At 42.7% G+C, this 25414-nt stretch overlaps 1 protein-coding gene across 2 annotated transcripts in view; it reads right to left on the bottom strand.

Moving 5' to 3' along the window:
* Positions 1-25414, bottom strand: part of cfap58 (cilia and flagella associated protein 58) — a 224973-nt gene that overhangs the window by 95215 nt on the left and 104344 nt on the right. For both annotated transcript variants that reach the window (XM_068053026.1, XM_068053027.1), the window contains exons 14-17: positions 23049-23160; positions 20764-20868; positions 18441-18560; positions 8623-8756 (exon numbers count right to left, since the gene is read on the bottom strand). In XM_068053026.1, the coding sequence (XP_067909127.1) occupies positions 8623-8756; positions 18441-18560; positions 20764-20868; positions 23049-23160 (471 nt within the window). The remainder of the gene's footprint in view (positions 1-8622; positions 8757-18440; positions 18561-20763; positions 20869-23048; positions 23161-25414) is intronic.

The following is a 25414-nucleotide window of genomic DNA, read 5'->3' on the forward strand; positions in this document are numbered from 1 at the left end:
CATCCTTAATGCAGCTGGAGACAGCATAATGGCTGACTTGTGATGTTCCCTGGAAACTACCTGCGGCTTAGATGTTGAAAGCAGTGCTGGTCTTAACAGCCATAAAAATTGTTGTACTCTTGGTTAATTGTTCTTGCAGTTCTTCATTCACCAGCTGGCACAAATTAGCCATAGCCACCCTTAAACTTCATCAGGCTCAGCACCTCCAGAGAGTGAAGATAGACTCATCTCTTGCAGCATATCTGCTCTCTGAGGCAACTTGTGTTCCAAATAGTCTTTTCTTTCATTCATTCATGGGATGTGGTTGGCACTGGCAAGGCCAGCATTTATTGCCCATCCCTAATTCCCTCCTGAGAAGGTGGTGGTGAGCTGCCTTATTGAACGGCTGCAGTCTGTGTGGTGAACGTAGTCCCACAGTGCTATTAAGTAGGGAGTTCCAGGATTTTGACCTAGCGATAGTGGAAGAACGGCGATAGAGTACCATGCCAGGATCGTGAGAGACTCGGAGGGAAATGTGCAGGTGGTGGTGTTCCCATGCGCCTGCTGCCCTTGTCCTTCTAGACGGTAGAGGTTGCGTATTTAGAAGGTGCTGTCAAAAAAGCCTTAGTGAGCTGCTGCAATGCATCTTATAGATGGCACATACTGCAGGCATGGAGTGCTGGTGGTGCAGGGAGTGAATGTTTGAGGGGGGTGGATGGGGTGCCATTCAAGCGGGCTGCTTTGACCTGAATGTTGTCAATCTTCTTGAGTGCTGTTGGAGCTGCAGTCATTAAGGAAAGTGGGAGTATTCCATCACAATCCTGACTTGTGCCTTGTATACAGTGGACAGGCCTTGGGGAGTCAGGAGGTGAGTTACTCGCTACAGAATTCTCAACCTCAGACCTCCTCTTGTAACCACAGTATTTACGTGGCTGGTCCACTTAAGTTTCTAGTCAATGGTAACCCCCAGGATGTTAACGATGGAGTATTCTGTGATGGTAATGCAATTGAATTTCAAGAGGACATGGTTGGATTCTCTCTCGGTCATTGCCTGGCTGTTGTGTGGTGCAAATGTTGTCACTTATCAACCCAAGCCAGAATGTTTTCCAGGTCTTGCTGCATGCAGGCACAGAGCTTCAATATCTTAGGAATTGCAAATGGAATCATCAGCGAACATCCCCACTTCGGCCATTAATGAAGCATTCTTAAGTGAAGTCAGTGCTGCTAAGCTATTATCTGTTGCCTTTTGCTACACACTGCAGGATAGTTAAGCAGGAACTGGACCCATTTTCCAAATGCTCATGGATTATTTTCTGCTGATACCGGGTACTATTGCCATCACAGCAAGCAATTAACCTCAGCTCAGTACACAAACTAATGTTTACCTGGTCATTACTTTAATCCAGTGGAAATATCCACCATTTTCTCATGAAATATTAACAAGGCCTTAATCGGCCGATAATATTCCATACAAAAGCAATGTTTACTTTCTCCTCAATTTTTTTTTTACTCAGTAATTAGAATTACTTTGAATAGCAGTAATATCAGCAGCGGGTGCTGTTACCACAGGAACACTAACTTTAACGCCCTGTGGGAAATATAGTCCCAAGTTATTTTCTCACACAACAAATTCCTAATTTCTCACACAGCCTCTTTGTGGAAGGAAACTACATTATGGATGAAAATGTTGAGTATTAAAAAGGTTATCGTATAGACATTGAATTCACAAATAAATACATATTTTTGTGCCAAACTGCTTCCCTTCAGCCTTCAAGTAGGGATCTATTCAGTCAGTTCCCAAATGGACATTTCACTGATCGAATCGTGAGTAACATTATAGTGTAATGTTTGCCGTGGAACGTAATCATACTAAAATATTGTCCTAAAGTTGCAGCTATGCTGCCACTCAAATTCACCATGCTCTTTCGGTGCTGTGAGCTACCCACTACATAGAATGAATGGGGGGAAAAGGAAGAGTTTCAATCCTTTTCGTGGGGAGACGGTGGGGTAGTGGTAATGCCACTGGAATAGTAATCCAGAGGCCCAGGCTAATGCCCTGGGGACACAGGTTCAAATCCCACCACAGCAGTTGGTGGAATTTAAATTCAATTAATTGATTTAAAAAAAATCTGGAATTGAAAGCTAGTCTTGGTAATGGTGCCATGAAACTATCATTGACTGTTGTTAAAAGCGCATCTGGTTCACTAATGAGCTTGAGGAAAGGAAATCTGCAATTGCTACCTGGTCTGGCCTAAGTGTGACTCCAGACCCACAACAATGTGGTTGACTCTTAAATGCCCTCTGAAATGGCCCCAGCAAGCCACTCAGTTCAAGAGCAATTAGGGAAGGGCAACAAATGTTAGCCTTGCCAGCAATGCCCACATCCCATGAATGAAAAAAACTGCAATATGACAGAGGCGTTTAAGGAAACGTTTGTCTTTTCTAGCAGCTGAAATAGACCAGCATGAAAGACTGATAGGTAAAGGGATAGCAATGAACGTAAGCTACATCAGTATGCAGATTTACTAATATGCTACATTACCAACCAGTGAGACGTTCTATATCTCATTATGATTTTATTTCTTGACCCAATTCTGCCCGTTGATGTTTAGTAGTCATCTGAGGAATTGAGAGAAAAGAGGTGAGATTTTACCTGAGATGGTCAACTGTGGCTCAGTTGGTAACATATTAACACTGAATCAGAAGGTTATGGATTCAAGTCCCACTCCAGAGACTTGAGCACAAAATCTAGGCTGGTGCTCCAGTACAGCACTGAGGGAGGTGTTGTCTTTCAGATGAAACATCAAACCGACGTCCCGTCTGTCCTCTCAGGCGGGCACAAAGATTCCATGGCACTATTCAAAGAACAGCAACATCATAGGTGCTGCAGAGGCCTCAGACCCAGGCCCAGTGCTGGAACCCCAGACAAGAGGTAGGTGAGGCAGGGTCGCTGGGGCCGGACTGCCCCTGCGAGGTGTGGCTGGAGGGAGGTCTTGCCGTCCAGGGGGATTGTCATGTATTCTGTGTGTTATCCTAAGCAACACAATGAAGTACGTGGATTCCAGTGCCTTGAAGATCTCCAATGGGTTTATTAACAGCTCAACTAGTATATACAATATAGAGCAAACTATTTACAGAACCTTTGTCTAGGGTGTTACAGTTGCAGAGTGACACTGGTTTTCAGTCACATGACTACATCCTAGTACTTAGCTCATTAGCATACTGAGTTCTTAAAGGGACATCACTCTTGAGGTACAACATCCCCTTTCTTTCCAAAAAAAAGTCTCCTATACTATAAGTAAAAAAAAATTGAATATCAAATTTATGTACACAGGGATAGAGACTATGAAATTTACACGTGCAGAAGCTTAAGAGTCCATATATTGTTTTGGTGGTTCGACAACTCTTCCAGATCTTGTTATGGTATAACCTTCTGGTGATGTGGATTTCACCCTTGGCTATTCAAGTAGTGTCTCCTGCATCACGGAGAATTTGAATATAAGCCATTGATGTTTCTGAAGTTTCTCCCTCTCTGCATTCAGTTTCTGTTGCTCTGCCTTCAGCCTACTAACATACTCTGTTGCTTTTCTCAAGATGACCACTTTTGAGGCCTTGCCATTCTTGGAAAGTTCCGGCACCTTATCTCAAAGAGCCAAGAGACAATGTTTCAACTCATTCTTCCTCTCCCTCTTCAGGACGTTGTGCGTTCTTCGCCTCTCCTCAGCCTCTGCGTCTGAAGGCGTGGGGCTTAAGGTCGAGGACTTGTTGGGGAAGGAGTACTTGGCTTCATGGAGGTATCAGTTCATTCTTGCTTGTTGTGGTGCTGGTGGTTCTCTGGAGAGCAGAGGTGAGGGCACAGCATAGTTGTGTTCTTGCTGGGTTTTCAGATTGCACTGTTTGATGCTGGTCAGAGTCTGTGAGTGGGTTCCAGTCCTTGGAGGTTTTCCCTTGGCAATGCTCCCTACTGCCCACCTTTGCTTCTCAATGATTGCAACTTCTCTTCTTCTGAGTCACTGGAGCACGAAGAAACACTGCCTGTTGACAAAGAACTTTCATCATCTGAGTTTGGACCTTTATTTTCTTGGTGTGGCATCTGAGAAGGGGCTAATGCTCTCCAAACCAGAACCTCCGAGATCCTGGAGGAACTGTGACTCAATCTCAGACATTAGGGGCTGGACATAGGGAGTGCATCCTCTGGAGTTGCAGTAAGGCATCGCCTTTGAAATCTCCTATGGCGTAAAACCTGTCTGGGTCCATTTGTTGCAGGTCTTGGACTGACTCAATAACCCTTGGTCTCTTTCGCTATAATGGGTACCTTGGTGATCTCGTGGTTAGACAATGTTGAGGTCCTTACACGCTGGTAGTCCTGCCACTGCTGGTCTGCTCGTGCCTACCAGGTAAAATATTTATGGTTTCCATGCCGACTTGCCATAGCTGCATCACATTAGGAGTGTGCCACAGCAAGAGATGAGTGACCCATTGTTTGCAGTTGTCGTTTGTATCATTAATTTCCAACGACCCCAATACACATCCATTAGGATTCGGACTGGTAGGAGATTTGCACTAGCTCCTGTGTCAATCTGGGTCCTGCGTGTGTGTTTGCCAACTTTCTTTGGACACATGATATTAATAGTAGTAAAAGCTTCCAGTTGTTTGACTTCATTAACATAATGTGTCAGCTTCACAATGTGAAATAAAGGCCTGTTCGGGTCTGCAAATGAGACGCAACCCGAGCCTGATAGAACCCAATCCGACCCCGAGCCCGACCAGCCCGTGTCCTTCCATTTTTTCCCGCGCCTGACCCGACCATCAGTTCACTTACCTTCCGCTTTTCACTTTGTTCCTTACCTGCACAAGCTTAAAATAAATTAACATTAGAGTCACTTACCTGAGGCGGTGGTAGAGCGTGTCCGATCAAGGCGGACCAGACCCATGCTAGAATGCCGGACCCGGAAGTGCGACCCGACATGAGTCGGGTCCTGTCGGGATCGGGTCGGGTAGCAGGCCTTTAATGTGAAACACCTGCTTGTCTTCTGACTGAGAATCGCTCCACTCTGAGCCTTGTCTTGGGTTTATTTGGCTGTGGACTTTGTGTATCGCCTTGCATTTACACAGGTCTCTGGCACTCTCCTTGCTACTGTTGCCCTGTTTCTGCACCTGTCTTCTGTTTGTTTGGGTCCGATTGTGACTTCTGGCTGCGTCTTTGGAGCCAGATTTCTTGTATAGGTGGACCCAGTGTCCTTTTGCACTGCGTGCCTTGCACGGGTGCTTGCAGATGCTGTTGTCCAGCTACAATGGCTTCGTATTTCCTACAATCTTCTAGCAGCGCGGCAAGGCTGTGACCTTTCCCCACCCCCCCCCCACCCCAAAGAGGTCTTTTTGAAATGCTTCAATAGGTGTTGAGACAATCACCATCATTCGCTCCGACAACTCCGTTTCTGAAAAATTGCATTTGTTGCCCTTACTAAGGCATCTACAGATGAATTGATCAATTGATTCCTGTGGCTGTTGCCTGTAGGACATCAATTCCAGGTGATGAATTCTAAAATTTACTCATACTTGAAGCTGATCATCTAGCACCTCCCATAGCTTTGTGGGATCTTTCTGGTCCTCTTCAGATAAGCCAGAGGTATTGATTCTGTATAACCCCTTATTGCCAACTGCTATCAGTATTTTCACAGCCTGCTTCTCTGATTCCACAACCACTGCATTCTTTGTTTAAAAAGGTATCAATGGCATTCCAGTTAGAATCATAGAATCGTAGAAAGTTTAAGGCACAGAAAGAGGCCATTTGGCCAATTGTGTCTGTGCTGGCCGAAAAACGAACCACCTATTCTAATCCCACCTTCCAGCATTTGGTCCATAGCCCTGCAGATTACAGCATTTGAGGTGCATATCCAGACTCTTTTTGAATGAGTTGAGGGTCTCTGCCTCAACTACCCTTTCAGGCAGGAGTTGCAGACAGTCACCACCCTCTGGGTGAAAATGTTTTTCCCCATCGTCCCTCTACATTTTCGACCAACCGCTTTAAATCTATGCCATCTCGTCACCGATCTCTCCGCTAAGGTGAATAGACCCTTCATCTCCACTCTATCCAGGCCCCTCAAAACTTTGTACATTTCAATCAGATCTCCCCTCAGCCTTCTCTGTTCCAATGAAAACAACCCCAGCCTATCCAATCTTCCCTCATAGCTGCATTTTTCCAGTCCTGGCAACATCTTCGTAAACTCCGCTGCACCCTCTCTCGTGCAAGTACATTCTTTCTGTAATGAGGTGACCAGAACTGCACACAGCACTCACGTTGTGGCCTAACCAATGAGTTATATTGTTCCAGCATAATCTCCCTGCTCTTGTATTCTATACCTCGAATAATAAAGGAAAGGATTCTATCTGCCTTCTTAATCCCTTATCGACCTGTCCTGCTACCTTCAGGGATCTGTGGACATTCACTCCAAGGTCCCTTACTTCCTCTGTACTTCAGTATTTTCCCATTAATTGTGTATTCCTTTGCCTTTTTTGACCTCCCCAAATGCATCACCTCACACTTCTCCAAGTTGAATTCCATTTGCCACTTTTCTGCCCATCTAACCAGACCATCAATATCTTCCTGCAGCCTACAGCTATTCTCCTCGCTATCTACCACATGGCCAACCTTTGTGTCGTCCGCAAACGTCTTGATCATGCCCCCTACATTTACATCTAAATCATTAATATACACCACAAAAAGCAGGGGACCCAGTACTAGGCCCTGCAGAACACCACTGGAAATAGCTCTCCAGTCACTAAAACAGCCGTCAACAATTACCCTTTGTTTCCTGCCACTGAGCCAATTTTGTATCCACCTTGCTGCATTTCCCTGGATCCCATGGGATTTTATTTTTTTAACCAGTCTGCCATGTGGGACCTTGTCAAAAGCCTTGCTAAAATCCATGTAGACCACATCAACTGCACGACCCTCATCTATCTTCCTTGTTACTTCTTCAAAAAATTCAATCAAGTTGGTCAAAAAAGATCTTCCCTGAACAATTCCATGCTGACTATCCTTGATTAACCCGTGCCTTTCTAAGTGACAGTTTATCCTGTCTCAGAATAGATTCCAATAATTTTCCTACTACTGAGTTTAGACTAACTGGCCTGTAATTATTCAGTCGATCCTTTGCTTCCTTTTTAAACAGAGGTTCATGCTGGAAAATTTGATATCCATCTTTCTGCTTTGTATTTAACTTTGTTCAGCTCTGTTTGCCTGCAGCACTGTACTTATTATGACTTGTCTATTTGAGGTTTGAAACTGGTTTTCAAAATTGTTCTATTAACTATGCATTGTTTCCCCTTTAAGAAATTCTCTTTTAGTTAGACTAGCTAATTTGATGGAGAACAGCAGGTGCTTGACAGTGTTCTCTGTTAATTTTGCTTTCAGCACTTCATCTTGTATGTTTACACAGCTGTTCGATAGGCTGTACAAGGGCTTTCCCCTTTTCTTTTTTTAAGAGCTTGTTTATCCTCTTCATGCTTGAGTGGTTTACATCTATTTTTAGTTTGGCTGCTTCAACGGAGACTCTGCAGTACTTGGGGTTTCCTGCATTTTTTGGAAGCCTCCTGTAATGGTGCTGACTTAGATCAGCCTGAGGGGGGAATTGGGTTTCCCCCATTCCTTTTTCCTCCCATGGAGGTTTTTAAAAAAATCAATTTTTAAGCACTGCAAAGCTCTTTTTTAAAAACCGGTATTCTTTGACCATCGGCACAATGACTCACCAGATCACAGGAGTTTATTTGCAGCCTGTTGTTCAGTGCTCTGTCTCCCATAGTTGGAGGTAAGCTTTTAGTTATTTCCACTGTTTGGACCAGCATTTCTTTCACTTTTTTCAGGTACTTGTTTGAAAGTTTCTTCACTAGTTTGCTGTTTTGCCTGGGGTCTTCAAGGTGATAGCTGGTATTTTCACCACAGCTGCCACCATATCATGTGTTCTTGGTGTTATCTTAAGCAACACCATGAGTTGCGTGGATTCTAGTGCCTTGAAGATCTCTAACAGGTATATTAACAGCTAAACTAGCATATACAATAAACAGCAAAGCATTTACAGAACCTGTGTCTAGGGAGTTGCAGAGTGACTCTGGCTTCTAGTCACATGACTATGTCCTGGTACTTGGCTCATTAGCATACTGAGTTCTTAAAGGGACATCACTCGAGGCGATCATACAACACAAGGGAAAGGGGGTCCCTGAGGGTGAATTAGTTCCTGGTGAGGGACCTCCATGGGCCACAAATTGCCCATGGAGGAGGGACACCTTCTCCCCACCACCCACCCCCTACCCCAAGCCTGCAGGGAGGGTGCCTCAGTAACAGGTTTTGCTCTCTCCTGTTGCTCACCAAAGGTAGACCCTCAGAAATAATGAAAAGCAAGCCAATAAAATGAAACCACATATTAGATAGCCAACGTGATTCTAGCTCAGCAGTCTGTATATAGTGCGAATCACGATGGGTCAAGGATAAAAGATCCTATTTGGTTTAGAGATAAACTAGAGCTCCTTAACCTTGGAATGTGGTGTAAAAGGACTACTGTAGTCCTTAAGAGTTATGAGTTCTTTCTGAGAAAGTGCAACCTTAGCAGCTGATTTATAATCGCATTGACTAATATTTCGTACTTAGCCAGCTGTTCCTTGCGTTTCTGATTGTGGTACTTCTTTTTGACATTCTGCAGTTCCTGGGCTAGACGTTCAACCTCGTACTTGTATTCCTGACTCTGTGATTCAAACATGTTCAACTCTGAAGTCAAGGCCTTTCAAAATAAAAATGAACAAAAAGATCATGACATTAGCAAATAATTAACATGCTGTTCCATTTTTTGAAGCTGTTATCAATTGTTATAGAAGGCTTTATCAAGACTACCTGGAAATAAACCATTGCAATGAACTACATGCATATGACTATTCAATATGAGGTATCATATTATTCAGCAAATAACCTATGACAATGAGAAGGTGAAAACATTCATGGCATATATTAAGGGCTTCAAAACTCAGAGGCTGCAAGTGACTAAAACGTCATAAATGGCAAAGATATATCACTTTCAGTATCAGTCTGAATTAAATGGTTTAGAAGTTGGCTATGAAGTCTTATAGTACAGGTGAAAGCTAATACTTTTCCATCACCAAATCTGGGCTTGCATAGTTTGCTGTTACTATAAAAAATATCTCTGCAAGTCAGGAACTGGGTGTCTGCAGAACTGTTAAGTATTGAAGCCTGTATCTTCAATGTGCAGCTACTTCTACCTACATACCAAGAAGAAGGGTAGCCTAAGATTATGATCACAGTTTAGCTTCAGTGCAGCTCCATCACAGACTATACTACCCAGAAGGATCCCATGCTCTCCAACTCAGAACTGGTATATTTTTTTGAAAAAGGTGCCCAGGAAGCAGATGTTTTCACCTTTCCTTATATGAACATCGTCTTGTTCTTCCTGAGCCAGCACTCACAAATAAATGTAACTTCATTATTTTGACTTAAAAGGAAGAGGGATCTTCTCAATGATATTTCCTCAACTCTGCAGAGAATTTACTTGGTGGATCAAGCATCCCGAATACAAGCTTCCAGTCTCCTCGGGTATTTTTTTTTCAGATGGGCAAGAGAGAGGAGGAACTGTTTCCCTCTAATTATATTTTAGGAAAGCACCAATTCCTGGTTGCTAAATGCCTGGGGTGGAGGGGGGGGGGGGGGGGCGGGGGGGTTGCTAAATCAGAAACTTGTTCAAACTCGTTCTGATCCTTGTACGAAGCAAAAATGCCATTCCCTTGAGTGTAAGTGGTTTTTGTGCCTACACAAGTGGATAATTGGCTCCACACTTAAAGCTTGGTGAAAATGTAATTCTTTCCTGAATTATTCTAAATGCAATACAGGTGTTTGAGTAGGCGAGGTCAATGAGCACAGGAATCTAAGAAGGATTTATAGAGAAACAGCTGCAAAACAGGCAGCAATTGGCTATTATCACTGTAAACCTCAAACAGGTGCTTGAGTACAATGATTTATGTAACAAATATGAAACATTCAGCTGAATGAATCCCAGTGACAGATTATACAATGTGCACACATGCAGTAATTTTTGGATTCCAATAGCATCACCTACTGGTTCAATGTGGCAGAAACAAAGTGCACATGACTCCCCTGGTGGAGATTGCTGTATAAAATACAAACACTGCACATCAATTATTTCTGCTCTTTAACAGGTGCTGGGTGTCACACAAGATATCAGAGCCTCCATGTGCTTGAATGTCATCTTCCTAAAACTCAAGACAGACATAAAAATTATTCTGCTGATCAACATTAAAGGAAGACTGCAGGCTGGATGTTGAAATTTAACTATAAAGGACTCAACAGTAGTGTCCATAAGTCTGACCAGTCGTCTATAGGCTTAGCTTCATCTCTGATTGACTGGTAAACAATGTGCTCATTTTATGACTCTCATGGAAGCTGCCAGTAAATCTGTCTCAACCAAAATGCTACACTTAAGATAGTCATAGAATGATGTGTCAATCATTACCCATGCCTCCCGTTGGTGCAGTGACTACAAGATGCTTACACATTATTAGACAGCTTTGAGCATGATATTTCGATCCAGATTGACTCATACAGCTATCTACTGTGGGTGAAATGTGTACATTGTATTCCCTATGAAGCAATTTTTAGCCTGCAACAAGACTCACCAGCATTACTGATCAGTCCTGCTTCCTTCAGTTTCAATCTGTAGCCTGAGGTAGCCTGCTAAAATCCTTTATTCTCCCCCGTTACTTGTTTTTAAATAAGTTTATTTAAAGCACAAGTGTTGATGACAGCATCAGAGGAGCTGAATAGAAGGAGTTACTGACACTGACTAGATTTTGAAAGAAATGTAAAGTTCTGTATTATACAGAAAAGATCATCTCAGTCCAGAATGTGAAAAGACACAGGAAAGACGAATGCTGTGACTAATGTTCTTCAAACCTTATTGTAAGCATGGTTAATTCATTGATGTACAGATCAGCTATGATAAAATTGAAAGGCAGAACAAGTTCGAGGGGCTGAATGGCCTGTTCCTGTGTCCTAGATTTTAACAGCACAAAAACACATTTATTTTAAATAGGTTAGCACCTCTATTAAACTAGCAGATTTTTTTTCTTTTGAATGTGTTAATGATCCGTACAATAATATACAAAAAAATCCTAATTCAAAACACAACGTGTGAGTCAGCCACAGTTCTAAAACAGAAGGGAAAGCAGCAGGATGCAAGTTCTGGTGCAAGGGTGACATCCAAGATGTTAACCTATCTTTTTCAGGTGGCAATCTCCTATACTTTTTGTTTTGGGATCTCCAATGTTTTTGACTTTTCTTTTCACCCCTAATGATAACACTCCATCTTTGATTATTCACTTATTTCACAGCCATGCAAGATATATCTAACACGCTTCAAACTTCCAGTAAGCCACATGCAGGTTATTGTCTCTTAAGAGTCACAGATCGGCCCCTGCAGCAACAATCATTAATGATGGAAACCTGAGCATTTCAATCAATGCTCCAAATTAAATAGGCTTCAAATGTTAAATGTAACCGTTTAATGGCAGCAGAATTTCTATACTAAAAAATTACATTTATTAAAGTGTATTCCAAGAATATCAGAAATGTTCCGAGTTGCTCCAACTCTACCTTATAATATTAAAACTCAACTTTGTTTTGGTAAAGGTTATGAGATGAAAAAGAAATGTATCTTGCGAAGCAGTAGAATGAATCTCTTTTTCAATAAGAGCTCCACTTGTGTTTTTTATGTCAATTATTTCAGATTGCTATCACATAGTAATGCTCCATCATTGTCACCAGTAGGAGAATGAGCTGCTTGTGTGGACCCTTACAGGTTATCTGGTGTGATCATGGCATTTTATCATGCTTGGAAAGATGTCCTGTATAGACTGAAGGTCAAGCAAAGCTACTTTGTCATTCTTATAATGCCGACGCATAAAACCCACCCTTCTCAATTTTTTTTAAAACTATGCTTTGTTCCTATAGGAGACCCTAGTCACACATCAGAAAAGTAATAGATAAAAAGTTTAATTAACATTGGAATGCCTGGCTCCCTGACCTCCAATTAATAGTAGCACAATTCTCAGTCAAAACAGATGTCTCAAAGTTGGCTGTGGGACAAGATGAAATGAAAGGTTAACAGCATAGTAAGCAGCTTTTTCATATTTTACCAATAAATCAGGACCAGTAGAGTAGAAAGAATAATGCTGTGATAGTGGGGCAAACTATCAGGCTCTCAATGACAGAGGTTACTGCCTCACTCTCCATTATACTTCCTGACAAACTCATCCTTCAATGTGTATGTACTAATTTCTTTTCCCTGATAGAAGAATGAAGTTTATGCTCATGTATCATTTGCTTCCCACACTTCAGAACTGGATACTACACACTTGGGTCTATGTACCAGACTCACTGGGCACAAATATCACCTAAAGAATGAGGTATGGTAGTATAGTTGTTATGTTACTGGACTCATTATCTAGCAGCCCAACAATGATCCAGAGGCATGAGTTCAAATCACACCTGGGAAATTTAAATTCAATTAACTGAATAAATTAAATAATCTAACAAATTTGATTGAATTTTACGAGGAGGTGACTAGATGTGCAGATGAGGGTAAAGCAGTTGACGTAGTCTACATGGACTTCAGTAAGGTTTTTGATAAGGTCCCACATGGGAGATTGGTTAAGAAGGTAAGAGCCCATGGGATCCAGGGCAATTTGGCAAATTGGATCCAAAATTGGCTTAGTGGCAGGAGGCAAAGGGTGATGGTCGAGGGTTGCTTTTGCGAATGGAGGCCTGTGGTGTACCACAGCGATCGGTGCTGGGACCCTTGCTGTTTGTAGTGTACATTAATGATTTAGACATGAATGTAGGCAGTATGATCAGTAAGTTCGCAGATGATACGAAAATTGGTGGTGTCGTAAATAGTGATGAGGAAAGCCTTAGATTACAGGAGGATATAGATGGGATGGTAAGATGGGCGGAGCAGTGGCAAATGGAATTTAATCCTCAGAAGTGTGAGGTGATGCATTTTGGGAGGACTAACAAGGCAAGGGAATATACAATGGATGGTAGGACCTTAGGAAGTACAGAGGGTCAGAGGGACCTTGGTGTAGTCCATAGATCACTGAAGGCAGCAGCACAGGTAGATAAGGTGGTTAGGAAGGCATATGGGATACATATATTCTATGCCTAGGCTAATAAAGACAAGAGCAGGGAGGTTATGAGAGAGCTGTATAAAACGATGGTTAGACCACAGCTGGAGTACTGTGTACCGTTCTGGTCACATTATAGGAAGGATGTGATTGCACGGGAGAGAGTGCAGAGGAGATTCACCAGGGTGTTGCCTGGGCTGGAACATTTCAGCTATGAAGAGAGACTGGATAGGCTGGGGTTGTTTTCCTTGGAGCGGAGAAGGCTGAGGGGGGGACCTGATTGAGGTATACAAAATTATGAGGGGCATTGATAGGATAGATAGGAAGAATCTTTTTCCCTTAGCGGAGGTGTCAATAACTAGGAGGCATAGATTTAAGGTAAGGGGCAGGAGGTTTAGAGGGGAGCTGAGCAAAAATGTTTTCACCCAGACGGTGGTTGGAATCTGGAACACACTGCCTGAAGGGGCAGTAGAGGCAGGAACCCTCACAACATTGAAGTATTTAGATGAGCACTTAAAATGCCATAGCATACAAGGCTACGGGCCAAGTGCTGCAAAATGGGATTAGATTAGATGGGTTCTTCACGGTCGGCGCAAACGCGTTGGGCCGAAGGGCCTGTTTCTGTGCTCTATAACTCTATGATTAAAAGCTGGAATAAAAAGCTAGTCTCAGTCATGGTAACCATGAAATTATCATATTGTCGTAAAAACCCGTCTGGTTCACTGATGTCCTTCAGGAATGGAAATCAGCTCTCCTTATCTGGTCTATCTGTGACTCCAGACCCAGAGCAATGGGGTTGACTCTTCAATGCCCTCTGAAATGGCCCAGCAAGCCACTCAGTTATATACAAGAAGGCTGCTCACCATGACTTTCTCAAGGGCAACTGGGGATGGGAAATAAGCTTGCCAGTGACAGTCGTCCCACGAGTTGCAATTATTCATTTTTGAAATCTTCCTTTGTGTCTCAGTTGGGTAAAGTCAATGTGCTACTGAGACATATAGACTAGGATGATGGCATGTTTCATCATCATTGGTGTTCAAGTAGCCAATGTAGCTGGTACAATGATTGGCTTGCTACCTTTGGCCTCTATGTGTTGGGGTTAGGACAGAGATTGACCCCTGCTAGAAAGTGCACAGAAAGTCTGTGGACAACAAGTGAGGACAGGTTTATCCTGAGGTGATGCCCCTGCAACCAAACAACTTGTTAACACTCGCTGTCTAGGTACAGACATAAAGAATGCCACGAGGTCAAGGCACTAGAGGGTCTGCTGGCAGTGGAACTGCATTGCAGCATTAATTAGAACCTTCAGGAGAGGAGAAGGAGGATAGAAGGAAAAAAGTTAAACAGTACCACCACAAGCCAAACCAATGTAATGGCCAGTTGCAGAGCAGTTGAAGTAGAGGCTTGAGAGCTGGTTATCTGCTCATCCGATTAGGAAACAATTCATTACTAGTGTAACATGCTAAGGGTCAGGCTGTCAATGCCGCTGGATTGTCCAGAAGTCTCCCAGAATGGTAGATTGATCTACTGGCCATTACTGTGAACAACCAAGGAGACAATAGGAAAGTAGAATATTTGGGCAGCACCAGCACACCAATGAAGAGAGGTAGAACTTTGATGGGCAAATGCACAAGCCAATCAACACAAAGTAAGTGTTTTTTGCTGGCATGTTAGTCTGCACTGCGCCCTCTCTGTGCATTGTGGGCAGTATAGATACTAAAGCTGTTCGCAGTTTAGCTACAGAAATAGCTATTTTAGCTAAGTACTAGTTATAATGGGTTATTTTACCAAGCCCTCGATGTCAGGCTCCGTGGCAAGTAGGGGCCGAAAGATGGAGTCAGTAACTGTTCACCACAGAGGCTGATGCTGGGAAGGTCGGCCCGATACTCCAGGCCGCGGTGAGGCACCACCCCCGCCCCACCGCTGGGCGACGGGACCTGGATTTCAAAATTTAAAATTAATGGCATGCATAAATTTAAATGAACTTACCTTCAGTCTTCTGGCCCCTTTATCTTTGGCGCAGTGGCCGGCATGCCCGCACCTTCAATTCCCTGTCTGGGGAAAGCCGGCGTGACACTGGTGGGAAGGGGGGGAGGAGTTAATATTTTCAGTGTGGGGGTGGGGTCAAATAAACATAATGGGTGTAGGGGATGGTGGGAAGGGGGGAACTTTAAACTTTGTGTAGGCTGGGGGGAGAGGGTCAGATTTAAAAAGGTATGTGTTTTGGGCGGGAAGAGCAAATAGTTAATGTAATTGTTATTGGGGATGGAAAAGGAGTGTCAGAAATTTAATAAATTTTTGGGGGGTGGGGGTGGGGGTGTATCTTCAAAAATTCAAATTGACTGGCAGGGCTGGCTGCCCTATAAAAATGACGCCATTGCCGGGTACAGCCAGCCCACCCCCACCATGACATTGGAGGGAGGCGCAGGGGCGGGCCGCAGTGGCTTTGAAGGGGCCTCCATTTTTTTGAGCTCGCCGCCAAGATTGGTGGTGGGCTGTTAAAATCCAGCCCAATGTTTCCATTTCGATCAGTCCTTTTTTTAAATTTTCTCCCCTCACTTTTGTTGCATCTATTCCCAAGTCTGTGGCCTACCTGTGCTGGAACTACCAGATCATCTTGGGAATGAAATTGTTGGAAACCACTGTAGAAGTTTTCTCCCCGCTGTATACATTTTTCCCGTGTCAACTTTCATTGGCATGGAATGTGACATGGTGCTTAAATTCCCAACCTTCAGCTTTCTGTGGTAGAGTTGCCAAACCTCCTGGATTGTGTTGGAGTCTCCATCTCCATAGCATTTTTCAATTGCGATATCAAATTCAATCTGAAAATATGTTCAACTCAGCATCCAGTTTTTAAATAAATACTGCAGAATCGATGCTTTGGGAGGCCCACACCTGACCCATAGAGCAGGAATGCAGCAAGGTGAAGACTTGTTTCCTGTAAAAAAAAACTCATTCCCCTCTCATTCACTATCTCCCTGTGCTCTGTTAAAACTGCACTTTGTTCCCTCTGCAAGAAAAGGAAATATAGAGAGCTCAAAAGAGAGAAAAAAAGAAAGGCTGGCAGCATAAAGGAAGAACAAAAGAAAGGTTAAAAAAAAAGACAGTGACAAAGTGTAAAGAGGCAGGGAGAAAAGGAAAAAGACAAAAATCTAAAGAAAGAAAAGAGAATCACAGCAAAAAAGGAGGGAAAAATAATGAAGGAAGGAAAGAAAAAGCTACCAATACTATGCTGGATATGGTGCAGCAGTGCCTCTTTTGGACTCCTCACTCAATTCTCAGCCTAAGCCTTCTCACTCTTCTTGGTGTATTTTGGCCTCACCTTGCTCCTGCTCACTCCCAACAGTATATTGTAGGCATAGCAGGAGAACAGCAGTGAGCACCCAGGCACAAACAAGTCCCGTAAGGGCTCTGGAACCAAGGGCACAAGCAATGTCTTCACCATCACCCATATGACTAAGAACAAATACATCAAGGAAAGTATCTTGGCTCCCATGTGATAACAGGAAGGTATGTTTGAGGTGATGCCAGGACTTCTGAAAGAGCCCCATGGGGATGGGGATCATGCTAGCAAGGAAACCGATATATATTCTTGCTGCAATCCTAATCATTATATAATGAGCACTAGAGACAGATGTGGCACAGGTTTATTTACGTAACTGAGATCTGCAAGCCACACACATTTATTTATTTATGTACCAACAGTCTGTACAGAGCACAGGTTTGTTTATTTAACTGCAGTGCATGAAAGGCTTAGACATATTTTTTGTATCTAACCACATTGGGCAAGGAGAACATTATTTAGGCATTCATTTTAAAAAAATATTTATCAGTGGGCATATGAAATCCATTACTGTATTAGTAATTTCCCCCAAGATTTTACAAAGGGTTTGCCCTTCTTGTAGGGTCTTCCTCATTCTTTACATAGAAATAAATTCCTCCCGGACCTTGGGGCAAAAGGATCACAAGGCAATGTGCCTCAATGTGACGCAGAATGGGTGACCGCTTTGCGGAACACCTCCGCTCAGTCCAAAAGCATGGCCCCAAGCTTCGGGTTGCTGCCCATTTCAACACACTCCCCTGCTCTCATGCCCACATGTCTGTCCTGGGCTTGCTGCAGTGTTCCAGTGAACGTCAATGCAAGCTCAAGGAATAGCTGGACTGAACATGGAGTTCAATAATTTCAGAGCATGACGGGCCCCCCTTTTTATTTTTAATTATTTTTTATTTATTTGTTTGTTTTGTTTTAGTTTGTTTAGTTTGTTTCTACTGTACCTACCCACTGTTTTTTTTCCATGTTTGTGCTTGGGGCCAGGCTGTTCATTTTTCTGTCAATTAACACCCTCTCTGCACTAATGCTTTGTCTTTCAGCACACCATTAACAGACCATTTACCTTAGCTCCATGACCTTTTGATCAGCTATTCTCTGTGACCTTGTCCTATCAACACCTTCTCTTTGGTTATCTCTTACCCCACCCCCACTTTATTTGCTTAAAACCGGTTACATTTCTAATATTTGCCAGTTCTGATGAAGGGTCACTGACCTGAAACATTAACTCTGCTTCTCTCTCCACAGATGCTGCCAGACCTGCAGAGCATTTCCAGCATTTCTTGTTTTTATTTCAGATTTCCAGCATCTGCAGTATTTTGTTTTTAATTTATTATTATGCCTCAATGTTATGTTGCTAAAAGCTCTTAAAGCAACAAAGTCCCTTTATACAAATTTGCCCAGCAATTAGCGTTGGTGATGGCCTGCCGTAATAGTGAGTGGAGAATACCTAGGATGAAGCTCCCTCACTCATTCGCACTGTCCATACTACACAAATACATGTAGATTTTAAAAATATGCCTTTATCATCATGAACCTGCAATGGGACTGTTCCATGCTTTAATTCCACATTTTTCTTTTAGCCATCTTACCTGACCTGTGGAACATTGAATCAAAATCCCTTGTCACTTTGCAATAAGGCTGCCTGGCCACAACATTAAACCGAATTATTAATTCAGTCACATTCATGTTGTGTCAATGAGTCATGGTGCTGCAAGTATAAATAATCCCTGCGACAGAATCTTGAAATATATTGTTGTCTCAGCTGCAGCAGATGAGGCAGTGACTGTGAGGAGTATAGGAAAGTAGTTCCCAGCTGATAAAAATTATATAAAACAAGGCACCACGGAATTAAAAGAAAAATGGACTCAGTGGTTTGTATCTCCACAGGAGTGTTAGAAAAAGTAAAACGTCCAACATCAGCGCTCACCTTCAGTTGTTTAGTCTTATCCCGCAGTGTCCTCTGATAGATCATAAGCTGTTCAGCAGCTTCTGGTCCAGGCTGTCGTGCCAAGATGTGTTTCAGCTCCACATAGAGCTTCTCTTTCTCCTGAAGAAGAATAAATCCAATATCAGAAATGGTACAATACTCTGAATAGAAAAGTAAAGCTACAATTCCTTTCCTTGTGTTATATGAGTGTCAAATATAATAAAGCCTTATTTGAACAGGTTCAGAATAAAATGTGCACCATCAGGTCACCAATCCAAACATGACTCAATTACATAAGGCTGGATTCAATAACGTAATCCACAATTGACTTTAAGTGACTTTCCATTGCTACTCATATAATCTTTGAGTGGTGATTTTCTCTTGTTCACGCTTAATTTCTTAAACAAATTTCCTGTTTTATGCTGTCTTAAACAATTTGTCACTACGAATATGCTCTTTTTGGAGCAAAACTGCAGTACCCTGGTGAAGTGAAGTGGCCTGTAGGAAATAGATTACTTTGACACACTTATTTTACCTTAAACACTCCTCTTTCTAAATTTTATCTTCTGGTTGCAGAGAAGTTAATGTTTATCAGCAATTTCCAGTCTGAATTGATCACAAGAAAATGTATTTTAATCACTCCTCCTATTCCTCTGGTGAAATGCAGGCTAACATTGGTTATCTACTGCCACCTGCTGTTAATGGATCATTTCATGAATGAATAGAACAAGTACCTATATACAAGAGTTTGGCAGAAATTAATTCGTCCAAAACAAAAAGAAACCAATTGTTGGTTCTCCTTAGCGTGAGTGGAAGTCCTGCTCGTAATAACAGCTCAAAGCAATTCTGTGACAAGTCTGATGAAGGCTAGGCCTCCCTCACTTAATACAAGCTATAGCTCAAAAGGAACACTGGAGCCTCAATGTCAACACATCCTGCCCTGCGGAAACAGGATGGGTTAGAGTCAGATGCCCATTTCACACCTTGCTCAATTTTACTTTCCACTAAAATGAACAGAGCATAAAATCAGGCGAGGGGTAAAACCAGCTTTTAATCCAAACCTATAATGCTCCTATCGGGTGGGTAAGGTTAAAATCGGGGCGTGGAAATATGATAAGTAAGAACGGAAAATGTTGGAGAACTGCAGCAGATCAATTCGGATTTGAAAAGAGAAAGATTAACATTTTAGCTGGGTCCGTTAATCAGACCTGTTGTGCATTTCCAACATTTTCTGTTTTTGTTACACTAGAAACACGTACTCGCAGATATTGGTCTCCCAAGCACCTGCAGAAGGCTCATTTCCCAGAGCTACGAAGAGGAAAATGGAGTGGACCCTGCCAGGATACGGCCAAGTATCAGGGTGCAACCAGATTATGGTAATGGCCTGGCCCACCAAATGTCAGCATACTTTATCTGCAAAGCTGGAGCGGAGTTCCAGGAGGGGGAAGCAGCACTTGTGCCACTGTTTGATTACATAGCCAAAATCTTATTTCAATATCGAGGATATGCAGTTCTCTGCAAACAACAATATTGTACACGTGACCTGATTGTACAACCCACAGGAAACTACATTCCAGGTGTTCACGAATGGTTATTTTGTTATGTTCAGATTCCTGGACAAGCCTTTTCTTCACTTTTTGATTTTTTGTACTTGTCAAGGTGAGCAATGTTAGCATTCGGAAATAGAACGCTTTCTATTTTGGGAATGCGCGATCAGCATAAAGTGCGCTCAACTCAAGTACATAATGATAAGATGCAGAGTAAAACTCACTTCACTCCACCTCAACAGCATGCCTAACCCCAAAGTCAGTTTTCTCTGCACCAGTTGAATGTTTTTAAATTCCCCACATCAACCACACTCAGATTGCCAAATTTACTCACAAATTAGGAATAGATTTTTTCGTGTGGGCTGTTGCCCATTGTTTTCATCATTCCCCATAAGACATTTCCAACCAGCAGAGTGAAGAGATTTTCATCAGTCGAGGCTTGATTCGACTCCATGTCCAAGAAGCGAAAGGACAGGAGTATAACAAACTGTATCAGTTCTATTAATGCTGTTTTGTTTTCTGTAGAGAATGATAGTTATCCACTGGAAGGAGTGGCAAGGTTAATCCAGACATTTGCAATCCAGCTGCGCTCCATTAGTACCGACTCTGTTATGTTTGATGTATTTTGTGCTCTTGCACTGATTATGTTGAATACATGAAAAGTTGGATCACTGATGGGCCACATCAAGCCTTCAATTCTCAGTGGGTTCAACAAACAACAAACAAACTCTTTCAGCCTTTCAAAATGTACTTTTATCCACTTCATTAGTCTGCACCTGTAAAAGCAGCTCTTTCTCCACCACCTCCTCAGTCTTTGAGATCAGACGCTTCTGTAAAGTCTGAACCTTCAGAATCAGCTCGTATCTGCTCGGATCACTCGCCTGTAACAAATAAGTTCAGAAAAAAGTCACGCAAGCCACTATTAAGTGTTATCCGTCTCAATTATCGCTGCGTGTTTAAAGGTTATTCAAAGACATCTTCATTATAGCTTGGAAATTACTGTGAGTGATATCAATTCCTCTCCCTGCCATTGCATGCCCCAAACCGAGCCATGCGTGATTTTACTTCCATTAATTTAAATGGAAGCAAAATCAGGAAGACTCCTTTAAGGGCGTGCAATTCTTCCTCATCAATTTTTCCCTCTGTGCTCTGCCCAGACACCTAGGAAGTACAGACAAAAAAAATGTACTCCATGAATTTGAAAACCTTACATAGCATCTTTTCTTTCCTACTTACTAGCATAGACTTCCCATAACGCACCCTCTTACTTGGGACACATCTTCAACTAAATGGGGCATTCTCTGCCTTCAAAATGTCTGTCAGTCCTGGCTAGAGTTCCAAGCCTGGGGGCAGAAGTATGTTGATACAGACCGTGGAAATTTGTTTATGTTTAAATTTGGAAGTGTTGCCTTTTCTTGTCAGAGCACGTGCATGGCAATGCTCTAAAAACCCTTGCAGAGGTCCCTGGTCACGATTTGGCCGGAAGCCTCTTCCAATAATGTCTGAACACTGGAACCTAATAGGCAGCCCGTGTCCAATGATGGAACTTCACAAACAGCAGGAAACACTGCAGAGCCAGTGTTACCCGCCTGGACATCCAGTTTACATAGATCTACACTGACGGATAGGCCTGATAGCACTTGATCCCGGAAAACGGTAAGGAGGTGGAGCATGTCTCCAAATAGCCATCTGCTTCCATCCATCCTAGATCTATTGAAAAATCAGTAAGGAGCAGTCGAAAGCCTGCATTATGTTACCTTAAGTTGTTCTGTTCCTTCAAAAATTTAGATTATTTTGTTTTAAGCAGCAACGTTCCAAATTATAGGCAGTACGTAGCAAAGGTCCAGCTCCAATATCAAAAAGGGAAGTGCTGCAGACTGCCTGAAGGCTTCTTGCACTTCTGACCCTCTTACATTTGACACATTGGGGACAATTTTGGTCTCCGCAATGTCGCAGATACAGTGCAGACCAGGTGTAAAGCAGCTTACAAATAGGAGCTCAGCCCATTTTGCACTTGTGGCCCATTTCCACTGGTGTTTGGGACAGATGGCAAAGGCTCCTTCTTGGAACAGGTGTCAGAATGGCATCATAATTCCTCCCATGACAACAGTACAGTGACAGAACATAACAACTATATCGTGGCTGCTCAGGGTTGCTAGGTGCTAACTTGTACACAGAAGTAAGTTTAAAAGGATCATGCATGAAGGTTCAGTACTTTTAAGGCCATTTCGTCTCCAATTTTCTTGCAACACTGTGAGGTCAGCATATCCCATTCAGCTGCAGAGTAAAGCTCCCTCTATTTGGCGCAACAGTGGGCATTAACCTAAAGCTTAGAACGGCAATTCCAAATGCATTATAATGTTATAACCCACCCACTTCTGTCACATGATAGCACAGCAACAATCACCAACAACATTAATGTTCCGATTCTTCACAATTACTTCTCATGCCTAAAAGTGGCAGGAAATAGTTGCAGGCATTTTTACACTAAAGCTCATTTTCAGTAACATAAATATTATTGAAAAACTGATGTATGTGTTAGAGTCATTATTAGTGTTAGGAAGAAACATTGAGAGAGATGAGGAACTTACCAGACTCATGTCAGTACTGGTAAATTCTGTTGAATTTTTAATAGCTTATTACTCTAAATCACATTCCAATGCATTCTCATGGTTTCAACAGATTATATAATGGGAAAATTTATATTTTACTCTTGAAGATTCATCTACACAATATGATCAATCCTATGCAACTCATGAGTTATATCATCCTCATGGATGAAATATATATTCCATATTTACCCATTACATATCCTGCCAGATGTGCACCAACATATCCAGTGCAAAGGTCTGCTAGACCAAACACACCTGCCTCAGCTTTTGTTAAGTGCAGTTTGATTTCACTACTTTGTCCACTGAGATTGTGTGGACCTTGAGGCTGAATTAAATTGAAAATGTTTCAGTCATAAGCAGATACGGACAGAAGGGAGTTAGTTCTGTTAACCAGATAGAGTTCAAAACATTAATGAATGCAAAATTGCAAAAAGTAAAGTTAAAATCACCTCAAGCTTTCGCCACCTGTGAACATTCATTGGATTTTCCAACTCCTCCTCAAGGGCCCTACACCGCGTCCGTTCCTTTAGGAGTTCTTTCTGCACATGGTAAATCTCACGCCTGCACAACAAGCATAAAGCACATTACACTCTTTGCCTTTGTTGTTATAAACTTTACTTCAATTCCATCTGTCCACTTCATAAAGAAAAATAGCTTATTGTTATGGTAGTGCCAGCAACTCCTTACATGCAGGTCCTGTTCTGTCGGCAATTATACTGAAGATAAATGTACCGGCCCTTGCAAATTTGCCTGCAGCAGAGACTCAGAGCGGAATCTTCCCCAGTGGGTCGTGATCCTGATAGCGGCCAATTAAGAAGCTGCCTCCAATTAGTGACAGCGGCTGGGTTCCAATGTCGGGAGGTCCGTTCAGCATGGCCTGTGGGTAGGGTCGTCTTCGTAGTGTGAGCTCTGCTGAGGGGCCAGCAGTAGGAGCATCAGCAGCTGCCACTGTCGTAAAAGCTACATTAGCAGAGACATCAGTCACCATGAAGTGGCTGCAATGGCATACCTTCTACTTGGAGAGCTGAGCACTGCGATTTAACGCTGGCAACTTAATAAAATACCTCATGTGGTTCGCGGCTTGGACCTCCTGCTGTGATGCCACCTCCGCCTAACTTCTAGGCTCCTGACACAGCAGGGGGGTCCGTGTGCCGTTGGAAAAATTGTGAACCAATTCCACAATAGGGGTTAATTGCCCCATGATGTGCTCTAATTGGCTACCCGCTGCTGCCGGGCGGGCAAGTTCGCTGCTGGAATCCTACCTCCGGGAAAAGCGCAGAGGTGGGAACATGTCACGGAGTCAGCCTGACACAAGCCGATCACATTTTCCTCCGCCCCCACCCCCGACCCTAAAGACGCCTCTGCAGGACAGAGAAAATACAGCTCTTACTTTTTGCTAGATGTCCTGATCTGCTACCAGTTCTTGAGGCTCCAGGGACTTCCCAATGAAAATACCAAGTTGGATTTAGCATGTCTGTGTGTTGCCATTGCATTGCACGGAACTAGACTCATTTCACTGTGACATAGATCATTGTGCCCAGGGCCTTATGACATCATTACCTGGCATATTTGCAGTAGTTGGCGTGTTAAGTCTCAATGTGCACACTTAGCATATTTACACCTTGGAAGAATGCCTAGATGGAAACTAGCTCCATTGAAAACATAACCATGTAGGTTGCTTTCCTGAGACCCAGACCAAGAACTTACTGTTGTGCAAAAGCCCCTTAATATCACACTTCAACAACTTCCTCTATAAAAGTTATTCATGCTGTATATAACTTATATTCTCCATATAATCTATGCAAAGATAGAAAATCTCTTCATGTAATTTAGTCAAAGTCAATAAAGAGTGCAGCCAGATTCAATCATGGCTTTCAAAAGGGAATTGGATGAGCACCCAAAGAGGAAAAATGTGCAGGGCTATGGGAAAAGGGTGGAGAAATGGGACTAGAACTGGAGAGTCGGCAGGGACATGACGGGCCAAATGGCCTCATTCTGTGCTGTAACCATTCAATGATTCTTCGAATTATCCTTTTTTAAAGAACATTTGTTTTTTTGGGAGGTGGGCAATGCTGACAAAGCTGGGTTTATTGGCCTTCCCATCTGAGTGACAGCAGTACCTTTATGTGCTGAGAGCAGTGTGGTGTAACTTTCAATATCTTCAGAGTGATATCACCTCATCTCCACTTTGCATCATTCTAAATGAGTCAACCAAGAACGCACAGAAAACCTAAATCTTTCCGCTCAGAAAAGCTGCACTGACACAGGTACTATCCGATAAACCTTCAGGTAATTTGTCATATGTCACACTTCAATCTTCAAAGACATCAGATGAGTTTCTATATTGAAGAAATTGACCACTACTGTGGTTCTGAGCATCAACATGAGCTATTTGATGATTTTTGTTGAAAAAAGCAAACATTTTCTTATAAAGGTACCTCTGAAGAGGATAGCTACAGTGACTCAACTTGCACTCATACCACTTGCCACTGTCTCACTATATTTTAGCTTGGCTCCCTCTTTCTTCTGAGTCCAAAGGACATGGGTTCAAGCCCTTAAGCACATTAGCAAGGATGACACTTCCACACAATACTGAGGCCAGTAGTGCACTGTCACAGAAAATAAGGACTTGCAATTATTTAGCGTCTTTCACAACCTCAGGACATCCTAACGTGCTTTACAGACAATGAAGTACTTTTGAAGTATAGTCACAGTTGTAATGTAGGAAACAGTGCAGCCAATTTGCACACAGCAAGCTCCCACAAGCAGCAATGTGATAATGACCAGACAATCTGTTTTAGTGATGTTGATTGAG

Source organism: Heterodontus francisci, chromosome 20 (assembly GCF_036365525.1).
Source record: "Heterodontus francisci isolate sHetFra1 chromosome 20, sHetFra1.hap1, whole genome shotgun sequence".
Lineage (NCBI taxonomy): Eukaryota > Metazoa > Chordata > Chondrichthyes > Heterodontiformes > Heterodontidae > Heterodontus > Heterodontus francisci.